Consider the following 14,593-nt stretch of genomic DNA (forward strand, 5'->3'; position numbering starts at 1 on the left):
CACATTCAGTCCTCTGAAAGAACAGTACTCACTCGGAACCGCTGAGTTATCTCTCCAGCCCTTTACTTTTTATTTTGAGGCAGTCTCTCTGAGCTGTTGATGTATGCAGGCATGTGCATGTGGAGATCACAGGACAACAGAAGGAGTCAATTAGCTCCTCCCACCCAGGAGTTCAAAGATCAAAAGTCATCAACCTTTCATGACAAGTGCCTTTACCCACTGAGTCGTCCTGCCAATCCCACCCTCCCTTTTAAAGAACCAACACCTCTGCAAGCCTGAGAAATCTCCTCAGACATCACATTCTCAAGACCCGTGATGTCCTGCAGGGAGGGAAACTATATGCAGACCCATTTTGCAGAGTAGAAAGCAGGAGCAGTGCGTTCATCCCACCCACTCTGCGCATCACTACAACTGATGAACTCCTCCCAGGATCCCAGGAATACCCATCATCATGGAAGTCCCAATTTCCCACAGTGGATTTATAAACCAGGATGGGCCAGCTGTAGAGGCAGGAAACCTGGACCCAGATGAAGAAGGAGAGGAGGGCTGGTGTAATGGTGCCACACCTTTAATCCCAGCACTCGGGGACAGAGGCAAGCAGATCCCTGAGTTCAAGGCCATCTTAAACTGCGTAACAGGTTTCAGGCCGGCCAGGACTACACAGTGAGCCTCTGTCTCAGAAAACAAGTGAGGGGGCTGGGAGGGAAGAAGCAACAGACAGAAGTTCCCTGTACCTGGAAGGAGATGCGAGGTCAGCTCGGCTGAGGATTCTGTGCTGCTGAGGGCTGTAGAGCCACTGGAAAGCCATCAGCGTTCTCTCTTCTATTCGGAACCGCCCTTCCTGCACGTACCTGTGGAAAGGACAGGTGAGTTAGGAGGCTCTGCAGCGCTTGCTCCTTCAGACGAGTGACACCTACACCCACGTTGCCCTACTCATCCACCAGAAAAGCCCCATCTCCACAGGTCACACTAAAACGGCTCTGGTGAGGAAAGCAGCTATGAGGAGCAAGTCTCGAATCAATTGGTAGAAAAGCTTTCTACAAGTTGGGCTGCTCGGAATGGAAAAGAGTCACTTGGAAGTGATGAGTTCCCTGTCGCTTGGAGTATGTAGCCAGATGATACCAAGCATCAGATAAAGGTCTACCCTGTAATCCCAACAGGGCTAAGACAATGGGTGCGTGTGTACATGTGTGCGTGCATGCATGTGTGTGTGTGAGCACATGTACTGTACATGTGTATGAATTCACCCACACATGCACACAGAAAGACCAGTGTTATACGTCATCTATCACTCTCCGTGTTGTTTTTTGAAGCAGGATCTCTTACTGAGCCTGGAGCCTACTGATTGTCTAGACTGGCTGGCCAAAGAGAGCCCCACCACCACCACCACTCCTCCTAGGGATCCACCTGTTTCCACACCCTCCAGCTCTGGGGTTAAAGATGCACTGGGGATCTGAACTCAGGTACTTGTGCAGCAAGCACCTTACCTACCGAGCCACCTCCCCAGGCTAACGCTGGCCCTTCTGCTCTCACACCAGGACTGCCTGGAGTGTGACTCAGGATTCGGTGTCAGACTCAGACCCCTGTACCCTCACAGTACTCCCAACTGGCACCTGGAAGGATCGGAGAAGCTGGGCTGGGCAAGGTGAACACAAAGGGAAGGCAGTCCTTCTACTCTGGCCAACCCGTTCTTGTGGGATACATGCATTCATTAATTCAGCATTGCTGAATGCTTTCGAGCAATGGTTCTCAACCTCCCTAATGCTTCTACCCTTTAGTGGTTTCTCACGTTGTGCTGACCTACAACCGTAAAATTACGTTCATTGCTACGTCGTAACTGTAATTTTGCGAATGTTATGAATCTCAGCGTAAATATCTATGTTTTCCAGTGGTCTTGGGTGACCCGTGAATGGGGTGTTCAACAACCCCCCAGAAGGGTGGCGACCCGAGGGTTGAAAACCACTATTTTAGAGGATGGAAAAGCATGCATAGTTTCTTACCCTCCCAGGGTTTTCAGTCCTGTGAGAGAGAGTATCCAAAAATAAACAAATCATGATCCAAGTGTATTACTGCACACCTACAATCCCAGCATTTAGGAGGCAGAGGCAGGAGGATCACCATGAATTCAAGGTCAATCCCATCTACATATTGAGTTCCAGGTCAGCCAAGGCTATATATAGAGTGATCTTGTCTCAAAAAGGCAAGTAATAATAATAATAATAATAATAATTAAGCAAATGATCAGTCAACAATTACTATAGCATTCTCCTATACTGCTATAAGAGATCAGTTGTTACCAGTCAGCTGCATTAGTTCTACATTCATTCCCGTTAACTCTGTGATGCTCCTCCGGAGACCTCATCTACAGATAAATGCAGACCAGGATAGTTATGGGATATTAATATAACAAAAGACCGGCGCTGGAGAGACGGCTAGAAGTTAAGAGCACCTTTTGCTATTGCAGAGGACCCAGACTGGATTCCCAGCACCCATACAGCAGCTAAGAGCAATCCATAACTGCAGCCATGAAAGATAAAACGCCCTCTCCTGGCCTCTGCAAGCACTACATGTACACGCTAACAAACTTGCAGGCAAAATACACACACCAAACAAACAAGCAAATAAATAAATAAAAAATTTTAAGAGCAGCAAGAGACTGAGGGCTGAATCCTGCTCACCTCCTGCCAGCAGGGACTAGTTAAGTAAATTATGGTGTGTCTGTACAGTAACGACATGTGCAGCTAGTTATAAAAGGAACTTCCAATGAGGGTGTTCATGTACGCTATCCTGCCATCTCCAACACTCATTACTTGAGGGGGGGGACAGTCATGTGCAGAGCAGTGCGGGTAATTGAAGTTAAAAGAGAGTTGCTTACTTTAAATATACAAACTCTGAAGACACAAAATGCAGTAAAAGTTATTTCTGCAGGGCATGCCTTTAATCCCAGCACTCGAGAGGCAGAGGCAGGTGGATCTCTGTGAGTTCGAGGTCAGCCTGGTCTACAAGAGCTAGTTCTAGGACAGCCAGGATTGTTACATAGAGAAACCCTGTCTCAAAAAAACAAAACAAAAACAGTTATTTGCTGGGGTGAGTGTGGAATAAGGTGGGTGAGGGCATGGAAAAGTGACTGGGTATCAGTGTAATTTCTCATAAGAGAGAGCTTCTACCTATCCTAAGTGTGTGTGTGTGTGTGTGTGTGTGTGTGTGTGTGTGTGTGTGTTTACAACTTGGCAAAATGCTATGCAGGCCATCTTCTGAGGGAAGAAATTTTCTAGAGGACATCTTGGGGATGCAAGTGAAGCAACATTTAAGGAGGACTGCCTTATCCGGCTCAGGTACTGTAACAGGACTGTGGACACAGGAGCCTCCATGATGAGCAGTGATTTAAGGAGGACTGCCTTATCCGGCTCAGGTACTGTAACAGGACTGTGGACACAGGAGCCTCCATGATGAGCAGTGATTTAAGGAGGACTGCCTTATCCGGCTCAGGTACTGTAACAGGACTGTGGACACAGGAGCCTCCATGATGTGCAGTGATTTAAGGAGGACTGCCTTATCCGGCTCAGGTACTGTAACAGGACTGTGGACACAGGAGCCTCCATGATGTGCAGTGATTTAAGGAGGACTGCCTTATCCGGCTCAGGTACTGTAACAGGACTGTGGACACAGGAGCCTCCATGATGTGCAGTGACTTCTCACAGTGTAAGATCATGACACTGTGTCTGGTGAAGGCCTCTTTCTGGTTGTCAGATGGTCACTTTCCCATTGTGCCATCACAAGTCAGAGAGAAAGCCCCATCCCCAATGTTGCTCTCTCTAAAACAAGGTCCCAGGCCATCCAGATGGCCCACCAGACAAAGGAACTTACTGCACAAACCCAGAGACTTGAGTTCAATCCCTAGAACCCATGTAAAGTCAGAAAGAGAGGAACAGCTCCACAGGGTTGTCCTTGGATCTACAATATGTGTGTTATAACACATGAGTTTGTGTGCTACACACACACACACAAACACAATTTTTTTTTTTTTTTTTTTTGGTTTTTTCAGACAGGGTTTCTCTGTGGTTTTGGTTCCTGTCCTGGAACTAGCTCTTGTAGACCAGGCTGGTCTCGAACTCACAGAGATCCACCTGCCTCTGCCTCCCAAGTGCTGGGATTAAAGGCGTGCGCCACCACCGCCCGGCCTACAAACACAATTTTTTAAACGAGACCCTTAATCCCAGCTCTCAGAAGGCAGAAATGGGTAGATCTCTGAGTTCAAGCCTAGCCTGTTCTACAGAGTTCTATGACAACTAGGGCTACAATAGAGAAACCTGTCTCTGAGAGGGCAGGGAGGACAGGGTCTCATTTATCCCAGGCTGGCCTCAAAGTCCTTAAGGATTTGAGAAAGACCTTAAATTTCTGATCTCCTGCCTCCACTTCCCAAGTACTAGAATTACCGGTATGTGCCACTACAGCTGGTTTTATGAGGTATCAGGGATCAAACCCAGGTTTCAGGCATGCTAACCAAGCACTCTACCTATGAGCCACAACCCCAGCTCTTTTCTCCTCTTATAGGACCCAAATCCCATTCATAAGAGTTCTACCTTAGTCCCTTTCCACAGGCCTCATTCACCTGCCGTTACCATCACACTGGGCAGCTGGGATTCTAACCTATGAGTCTGAGGGGCACAGACACCCAGTCCATGGCAAGGACTTGCTAGAAGAGAGGAACGGTGGTGCGGGAACTCCATCAGAGGCATCTCCTCAGACAAATCTAGAAGACAGAATGAGGTGTCTTCGAGGCTCTGAAAGGAGACAGGGGTACTGAGAGCAAAGGACCGCCATTGTTCCTGTGTTCTTCCAAACTAGAGCTGCTGGCCCTGGCCTGGCCCTTCATTGTCTTCTATATCACCCAAAGGGCCCTCAGGAAAGTGATCCTAGCTGCTGGGTGGGGATGCAGCCATCCAGGTTAGACACTCTTAAAGAGAGCTAGGGGTGTGTCTTGGATAAGACAGCACTGAAGAAGGATGGACAGTCCTAGGAGGACTTGCCCTTGAGCTAAAGAGGTAGGGTGGCATAGCCTGTTGCTGGAGTGCGCATGGGTAGGACTCATGGACAAGATGGACTGGTTTATGCAGGAAGCTGGCAATGGTACCATTCATTCCAGATGAGATAACTTTGGGAAGGAAATTCATGACTCCTGCTAGGGGCTTGAACTTTACTGTGAACTTCCTCCTGCCTCAAGATAATTCCCCTTCTACTAACCTTACCTAAAACGCTGCCTCCTCCAGGAAGGCCACACTGACTTACACATCCTATTCTGACACCATTTTCCTGCCTTCCACCATCCTTAGATTCCTCAGATTGACCCAGACATGGGGGAACCAATCATACAACATAATAAACGAACAATGAGAACAGAATGGCTGTATGGAAAGCATTATATAGGGAGGACAATTTGGGGAGCACTACATGGGGACTACTGTATGAGGGAGCATTGTATGAGAAGCATTGTGTAAGAGTCCTGTGTAGGGAGCACTATGAAGACTTTGATGCCATTGGAGTGTGACCCATGTGATAATATTGTATTTATTGTATTTTCAAAAAGTAATCTATTTTAATATAAGACTCCTTCTGATCATGTTGTCATGTCCTAAGTGGTAAGGACCAGAAACAGCCCAGGAGGCCTCCATCTGGCCTAACAACTGCATTTTATAAATGAGGGTGTGGAACCAGCACAGCATAGGTCACTCCCCAGCTTCCAGGCCACATATCAGGACGCCCTCAGTCCCAGGGGACATATAGAGGCCCCAGGCTGAGTGGGAGCACTCAGCAGCCATCCTCCACTCCACTCCTCTCCTCACACATCACTTCCCCTTCCTTGCACCCATCCTTAAGCACGTGGCTGGAAGGGGCTGCACAGCAAAGCAGCTTTGAGGGACCCCAAGCTGGGTTCCAGCGTTCGTGAGTGAAGAACTTCCCTTGTGAGCTCCAGATTTTTCACGTATAAGGTGAGTGCAATAATCACATCTGCTTCCAAGGTTGTGGGGTGTGTTAGGGGTGAGTGTTTGATATGGTTTGTTTTTTTGTTTGCTTAGATTTTTTGTTTGTTTTCCAAGACAGGGAGAGTTTCTTTGTGTAGCCTTTGCTGTCTAAGAATGAGTTCTGTGGGCCAGGTTGGGCTTGAACTCACAGAACTTCTCCAGCCTTTGACTCCAAGGACTGGGATTAAAGGTATGCACCACCACTACCCAGCTTTGCTTTAGTTTTTCGAGACAGAGCCTCCTATTACCCTTGCTGACCTCTGGATGACTATGTGACCCAGGCAGGCATTGAATTTTTTATTCTCTGGCCTCTTCCTTAAAAGTGCTGGGCCAGGCGGTGGTGGCGCACGCCTTTAATCCCAGCACTCGGGAGGCAGAGGCAGGCGGATCTCTGTGAGTTCAAGACCAGCCTGGTCTACAAGAGCTAGTTCCAGGACAGGCTCCAAAACCACAGAGAAACCCTGTCTCGAAAAACAAAAACAAAACAAAACAAAAAAGCAAAAAAAAAAAAAAAAAAAAAAAAAGTGCTAGGACTACAGGCCTGATCCTCCAACCCAGCCCCTCTTGCTTCTGTACCAGCCTTTCCTGTTGCTGTATGATACATTCATACACATAGAGCCCGTGTCCCTGATTCCTTTGTCCTTCTCAAACACACCCTGCCTCTCTTCAGCCGGGAGTGCTCCTCACTGAACATGTTTCCTGGCAACCACAATGCCTCTGAATCTGCTCCCAGTCTTCCCGCCAGAGTCTAAGTCATGACTAAGATTCTGGGACGTGTGACCTAACCTGACTCACAGCACTGTGATGTTCAGCCCACCCACGAGTGAGTTAATTACAATGTGTCTTAAAAATCACGGTAGCAAAGGTAGCCAGCTCATCTCCGCTTTGGGAATGCTCTGCCACAAATGATCTTCATTAATGAATTCAATTTACTAACTTAAGAAATGAGTTTGCCGCCGGGCGGTGGTGGCGCACGCCTTTAATCCCAGCACTTGGGAGGCAGAGGCAGGAGGATCTCTGTGAGTTCGAGACCAGCCTGGTCTACAAGAGCTAGTTCCAGGACAGGCTCCAAAACCACAGAGAAACCCTGTCTCAAAAAACAAAAAAAAAAAAAAAAAGAAAAGAAAAGAAAAGAAATGAGTTTGCCAAACTGGATCTCACAGAACCTAAGAAAACACGAAGCGACCATCCGCAAATATCTTCCTGGCCACCCTGCTGTGTATCTGAAATCCCACCAAACGGTTCTTGCAAGGAAATTAGCTACTGCCCAGAGGTTGATGTATGTGTGAAAGAGAGAGAGACTAGGGATTGAAATCAGACTTTGTACAAAGTAGGCACTCTATATTCCTAGTCTAATGGCTAACTTTTCAATCCACTGTCAGACATTAAAACTTGAGCCATGGGGTGCTGGAGAAAGGCTTATCGCAGTTAAGAGTGCTTACTGCTCGTGTAGAGATCCCTAGGTCAGGTCCCAGCACCCACATCAAAGGGCTCACAGCCACCTATAACTCCAGTTCTAGGAACCTAGCATCTTCTTCTGCCTCTGTGGGCACACACACACAGGGAGACACACTAAGATACATACCTGTATAAATAAGAAATAAACAAATTTAAAAAAGAAAACTTAAACAATGGTCCCATAAAAGGGCTCCGTGAGTAAAGACACTTGGCTGCCAAACCTGATGACTCAGGACCCATGTGGTGGGAAGACAGAAGAGACTTCCACCAAATGGCACACATGCATCCTTCCCACAAAATTCATTAAATTGAATTGAATTAATTAATCAATTAAAAACCTTCGGCAAGAACTGGTGTCTTGATCCCTGGAAGAATAGAGGCTGAGATCTGCTGCTGTGCGTACTCTGAACAGTCAGACTGCTGTAGTCCCTAAATTCCTGTTGAATCCTAACCTCAGGGACTTGGTGTCAGGAGGTAGAACACTGCAGAAAGTAAGTCAGTCCAGAGAGCTGAGCCCTCATCAGTGGGGTTAGGGGTCTTCTGAAGGAGATCCTGGAGGGCTAGCTAGCCCCCATTAGCACAAGAAGACACAGTAAGAGGGCTCCATCTATCAGGAAGTGTATCTTCACCAGGTACTGAATCAGCTGGATCTTGGACATCTCAGTCTCCAGGACCGTGAGAAATACCTGGTTCTTGTGCATAAGCTTCCAGCCTATGGTGTTTTATTACAGAAGTCTGAACATCTGGCACAGCCAATGACATTTAGATGGGTATGCAGGTAATCCCTAGAAGAGGTCATGAAGACATCATACCCACATAAAACAGCTATGGAACAGAGACTTGCCCATGTAGGAAGTAACTGGGTCCAGGCCACAGAATCCTTGCAATAGTCAGGACTGTGACTCCCAGGGTAACACTCACTCTTTCCAGAACCTAACCCCCAACTGCCAAGAAAGACACAGCCAAGAGACATCCAACAAAAGCAGCAGAGAGAGGGGATTCCAGCAGTGTGAGCTGCACCTTACAAAGGCCGAACCGTATGCAGCATGATCTCCTAGAAGCTCCTCTAAGGAGCCAGGAGACAGTGCCAGGAGATGCAGTCTGGAAGGCAGTCACTCCCGGGGCAGCTCAGGAAAATGGACTGAAGTATTTTTGGTCTGAGTTTTGGTTGGCTAGTTATTTTGTCTCTGCCACTTTGAGTTCAGGGTTTTGTTTTCACTTGGAAATGAGACAATTATCACTTGGTTCTGAGAGACGGGTCAGCAGGCAAATGCTGTAGCCTTGCCCTGCAACCAGAGTTCAATCACTGGGACCCACATAAAAATCTAGTACTCCTATGGTCACAGGAAGGCAAGAACAAGACAATCAGGAAAGCTCGTGGGCTAGCTAGCCTGGAGAACTAACTCAGTACAATGTGGCAACAGAAACAAGAGAGACCCTGCCTGCCCCAACAAGCGGGATGTGAGGTCTGACTCCTGGAGGCTGTCCTCTGACTGCCTTGTGAGCACTGTCCTTAAGGTCAACACTCTGCTAAATAGCAGAGTTGCTAGTGAAAGTTAGAAGTTCCTTGTCACCAACAGCCACATTGCTGAGGGCTCTACAGAACATTCTTGGCTTCTGTGTGCATGTGCCATCCCCAGCACTACACACAAAAAACCCAATGCTCAAGAACCTTCAATGACTCTGTCTTAGGATTTCCATTGCTGCAACCAAACAGTAAGACCAAAAAACAAGATGGGGAGAAAAGGATTTGTTTGGCTTATATTTCCACATCACTGTTCATCACTGAAGGAAGTCAGGGCAGGAACTCGAATAGGACAGGGTCCTGGAGGCAGGAGCTGATGCAGAGGCCATGGAGGGGAGCTGCTTACTGGCTTGCTTCTCTTGGCTTGCTCAGCCTGCTTTCTTATAGGCCCCAGGACCACCAGCCCAGAAATAGCACCACCCACTATGGACTGGGCCCTCCCCTACTGATCACTAATTGAGAGAACGCCTTACAGCTGGATCTCATGGAGACGTCTCTTCAAAGGCTCCTTCTCTGACTCTAGCTTGTGTCAAGTTGACACACAAAAGTAGCCAGTACAGGCTCCCATTGTTCAAATTAAATAGAAATCCTAGCTGGGCATTCAAGCCCTGCTGCCACCTGGCTCCTCTCTCTCAAGCACAGCTCTGCTCTCTCCTCCTTCATAAATCTAATCCTGTAGCTAATCCCGGCAACAATGTTGTCCAGATGCATCCTGTACTTTCCAGCCTGCTAGCGTCTCCTTCCACCACATCCCTGCTTGAAAAATACTATCCTTCTAGACTGCTTTGAGATTTACTTGTTTATTTGTTTTAGATAGGATCTCACTATGTAGCCCCAGATAGCTCTGTAGACCAGGCAGGCCTCAAACTCATGGATCTCTGCCTGGTTCTATATCCCAAGTGCTGGGATTGAACACATAAAACTATCCCAGACCAAATGGTTTTGGATGCAAGATACAGGTGTGCGCATGTACTTAGACATCATATTCCGGATACCCACATACAAAAGATGAAGTTAGGCTCCTCATATATCACACACAAACAAACAAATTTTAATTGAAAAAGACCAAAGTCGGAACCAAGAAGCTACGGAGAAACCCTGTCTCGAAAATCAAAAAAAAAAAAAAAAAAAACCAAAGTCTTAAATATAAGAGCTAGTACTATAAAACCCTTAAGAAGAAAACATGACCAAGGCTTCGTGCCAAACATGGTAGCATGTACCTATAATCCCAGAAGAGGGGAGGTAGAGGCAGGAAAAAATGAAATTCAAGAAACTATGTTTCTGGGACAGAGAGATGGCTCAGCAGTTTAAAGAACTTGTTGCAGAGCCCAGATTTGATTCCCAGTACCCGTATAGTGACTGACAATCTTCTGTATCTCTGGTTCCAGGACATTTGACTCCATTTCTGACTAGGCACAAACATGGTAAGATATATATGCGAAACATTCATACACATAAAAAAACTTAAGGAACCTTGTCTCAAAAAAGCCATGGTGGCTAATCCCTTTAATCCCAGTATTCTGGAGGTAGAGACAGGTGGATCTCTCTAAATTCAAGTCAAGGCCAGCCTGGTCTACATAGGGAGTTGCAGGCCAGCTTGGGTTACATAGTAAGACCATCTCAAAACAAAACACACAGGCAGTGGTGCATATCTTTAATCCCAGCACTTGGGAGGCAGATGCAGGTGTATCTCTATGAGCTCAAGGCCAGCCTTGTCTATGCAGTGAGTTCCAGGACAGCCAAGGCTATACAGAAAAACCCTGTCTTAAAAAAAAAATTACAAATAAGAAATATATACCTTCATGGTGTTTTCTTATTAATAACATTAAAAGCTGAAGAAAATTAATAAATTGGGTATCATCATAACTTAAAGACTTTGTGGCTGGGGAGATTGGTTAAGTCGGTAAAATGCTTACACAAATGTGAGAACCTGAGATCCTCAGCACCTATGTAAAAAGTTGAGCTGGGGAGGCAGAGACGAGGATTGCTGGAACTTGCAATAGGTCTAGCTGAGAGGTGAGTACCAGTTTTTGAGTGATGTTGTCAAAAACTAAGTGGAAGTAACTGAAGAAGACAATGTTGGGGTGTGTGTGCATGTGTGTTTGTGTGTGTGTGTGTGTGTGTGTGTGTGTGAGAGAGAGAGAGAGAGAGAGAGAGAGAGAGAGAGAGAGAGAGAGATAAGGAGCCTGAAGCAGAAGGATCTTTTGAGCCCTAGGGGTTCAAGAAAAGCCTGGGCAAGCAGAGTCAAGAGAATCAGGAGTTCAAGAACAGCCTCGGCTGCCTAGTGAGTCATAGGCCAGCCTGGGCTTCAACAGACTCTGTCTTCATCCGGGAAGTTGACTCAGAAAAGGGCTTGCCAAACCTCATTTTGATCCCCAGAACCTACATTAAAAAGCCAACAATGGTGGTGGTGCACACCTTTAATCCCAGCACTCTGGAGGCAGAGGCAGAGGCAGGCAGATCTCTGAGAGTTTGAGGCCAGCCTGATCTACAAGAGCTAGTTCCAGGAGAGGCTCCAAAGCTACAGAGAAACCCTGTCTTGAAAAATCAAGAAAAAAAAAAGCCAAGAGTGTTTGTAATCCCAGTTCTGGGGAGGTGGAGACAGAGGGATCCCTAAGGCTTGCTGGTTTACCAGTTTAGCCTACTCAATAAGCTTCCCTGTGTCAAAAAGCAAGGTAAGGGGCTGGAGAAATTGTACAGTGGTTAAGAGCACTGGTTGCTCTTCCAAACGAGCAGGGTTCAGTTCCTAGTATCTACATGGTTCCTCACAACTGTCTGTGACTCCATTCCAGGGGATCTAACACCCTCCTCTAGTCTCTGTGAGCATCAGGCATGCACATGGTACACAGACATACATGCAGGCAAGACACTCATACACAAAATAAAAACAAATAAATCTAAAAAATAACTTTAAAAAGATGAGCAGTGCCTGAGAAACAACATCCGAGGCTGTCCTTCCAGTCACTCTCAAATGTGCATGTGTGCACGTGCCCACACACACACACTAAACAAACAAAAAAAGGGATGATAATAACAATAATGTTGGCAGGAAGATCTCTGTAGTTCAAGGCCAACCTGGTCTACAGAGCGAATTCCAGGACTCCAAGAGCTATATGAAGAAACCCTATCTCAAAACTAATAAGGCCAGACAGTGGTGGCGCACGCCTTTAATCCCAACACTCGAGAGGCAGAAGCAGGTGGATCTCTGTGAGTTCAAGACCAGCCTGGTCTACAAGAGCTAGTTCTAGGACAGGCTCCAAAACGACAGAGACACCCTGTCTCAAAAAACCAAATAATAATAATAATACCATTAACAAATCTGGGCAGGTGAGATGACTTAGCAGGTAAAAGGCACTTGCCCCTAAGCCTGAAGACCTCAGTTCAATCACTAAGACCTACATGATAGAGAGAACTGATTACTGAAAGTCATCCTCTGATCTCCATACTATGCACATGCTCATACACAAAAAATAAATAAATGAATGAATAAATGTAATAATAATAATAATAATAATTTTAAACATGTACTACAAATCAGAACTCTATGTCAGTAGCAACCTCAAACATGCTGTTTACCATGTGTCTTATGTTCTCTCTCTCTCTCTCTCTCTCTCTCTCTCTCTCTCTCTCTCTCTCTCTCTTCTCTCTCTCTCTCTGTTGTGTATGTGTGTGTATGATGTGTGTGCAGATACTCAAGGAGGTCAGAGGAGGGAGTCAGATCCCTGGAGCTGGAGTTACAGACTCTAGGTTCTTCTCTCAACAGTGTGAACTTGAATGCCTGGCCAGGCTGAGGTGCTGAGACAGTCCAAAAACTAGACCAAAACGAGAAAGCATTCAAGCAAGCCCTACATTCGAATCCTCACTTTAACCCCTGTTTGCTGTGTAGTCTTAACTAATCATTTTCCCTGCCTGACTTTTCTCATCTGTAAAACGGGTGTGCTACTGTCTTCTTCTGAATACTAGTTACTGTGAATGACTGCTAATGCAATGCCTGAGTTCTCATTACTTCAGAACCATGGGACTTGCCCTAGGTGTTGCTCTCGTTAGTGGATACCAATACTTAATCAAAACCAGTCCCACCAAGCAGAAGCCTTGGCAGCCCTGAGCCATTCAGGCTTGAAGGTACAGAGAACATGGTTCCCAGGGCCACCCGGAGGCTCCCCTCCCTTGACTGGGCTGCAGCACCTTGAAAAACCCTCCCAGCTTGCAGACTGGAAACCTGACACCCGACTGACAAATTTCCTAGCAGAGGACTGCAGTGAGGGAAGGGGTAAGTGCCCAATCTACTCATGAATCCTCCTCCCTCTCCCAAATCTCCCAGGCCTACTTCACTGAGTCCCCATCCAGTGAGCCTGCGTAGGTGAGCTGAGGCATCTCTTTGAATAGAAGGGTGGGGCAGTGGCTGGTGCCCTCTTGGGACTCAGGTTCTAGACTCTACTTAGGGGAGCAGGGTTGGAGGTAGGCAAGTATCCCCACAGTTAGGAAGCTAAGGTGAGGTGAAGGATGAGGAAATTCCACCAGTGTGCCTGCTACCCTTCCAAAGCACCTGACACCGGCAGGGCTTGGCTTTCCTGAAGATCTAGAATTCTCCCTGCGGCCACAGCGGGTTGAGGAGGCAGACCTGCACTCTAAGACCCTGAAAGCCGGGGCCAGGTCCCCGCTGTCATCCCTAAGCATCCAGACACTGGGAAGCCGGAAGACATCGGTGCCCCGGGCTGTTCTCTGGAGAGTAGCTAGGGTGATGCTGCACAGGGACGCTGAGTGGCTTTGATCTGGCAGCCCGGCACCTATGTTAACCCAATCCTGTGTCTCTCCGCTCGGGAAGAAACTTTGGGCTGGCATCCCCGCTCCCGGGCCTCGCGAAGCCGGGTTGCTGCCGCTGCCCACTCACCAGCGCACCAACTGCCAGCGCTTCTCCCCCGGCGCCCTGCGACCCGCCATGCCTTGTCCCGCAGCTCCGTGCGCCGCAGAGGCGGCTCTAACTGCATCAGGGCCACTGCCCAGCGGAGCGGCCGCGGAGACGGCACGGGACCCGGAGGCGCTCGCCCTCCTGCCGGCGGTGCGCCCCACCCTCCGCGCACCGGCGGGGTCACCGCACTTCTCTGCAGCAGCGCGCCGGACCGCCCAGTCTCCTTCGCCTTTTCCCGACCCATGGCCTCACCATACTGAATATCTGGGTTTCTTTGGAGCACCGAGCCAGAAGTCAGGTTCTCAGAGATCTTTAATCCCGTTGTGTTTTGTCCCCTTAAACAGTTTGCTCTACTTACCATAAACATAAAGCATAAAAAAATTAAACTCTCTTAAAAGCCTAAAATAAAAACGGATGTGCCCTGAAAAAGATTAAAATATTATAATACGGCAGTAATTAAAACAGTACCATGGCATCAGCCGAGACACTTGCCCACCGTAGGCCCAACCCCACCAGAGCAACCAACCTCCCATCCACACCAGATTCTGTCTTTGCTGTAGAAGGGCAGAGACTAGCCTGGATGACTGGATCGGAGGCTTGAGGCAACCTAAACCTGGTGAAAAGGAACTGTGAAATGTCTGTAAAGTCAGGCATGGGGGTATCCTGTAATTCTAGGGC

General features: G+C 47.5%; 1 protein-coding gene across 4 annotated transcripts in view; it reads right to left on the bottom strand.

Annotated features, from left to right (window-relative positions):
- Nucleotides 1-13,999, bottom strand: part of Rap1gap2 (RAP1 GTPase activating protein 2) — a 227,075-nt gene extending 213,076 nt beyond the window's left edge. Inside the window, exons 1-2 of one of the 4 annotated variants that reach the window (XR_009057365.1) lie at nt 13,898-13,999; nt 735-851 (exon numbers count right to left, since the gene is read on the bottom strand). Coding sequence is in view for 1 of the 4 variants with exons in the window: in XM_057773533.1 (XP_057629516.1) it covers nt 735-851; nt 13,898-13,947 (167 nt within the window). In the remaining 3 variants the exon portion in view is untranslated. The remainder of the gene's footprint in view (nt 1-734; nt 852-13,897) is intronic. The other 3 variants (XR_009057364.1, XR_009057363.1, XM_057773533.1) reach the window with 3 other exon arrangements.
- Between the last annotated feature and the right edge of the window lie 594 nt (nt 14,000-14,593).

Source organism: Chionomys nivalis, chromosome 7 (genome assembly GCF_950005125.1).
Source record: "Chionomys nivalis chromosome 7, mChiNiv1.1, whole genome shotgun sequence".
In the NCBI taxonomy this organism is placed as follows: Eukaryota; Metazoa; Chordata; class Mammalia; order Rodentia; family Cricetidae; genus Chionomys; species Chionomys nivalis.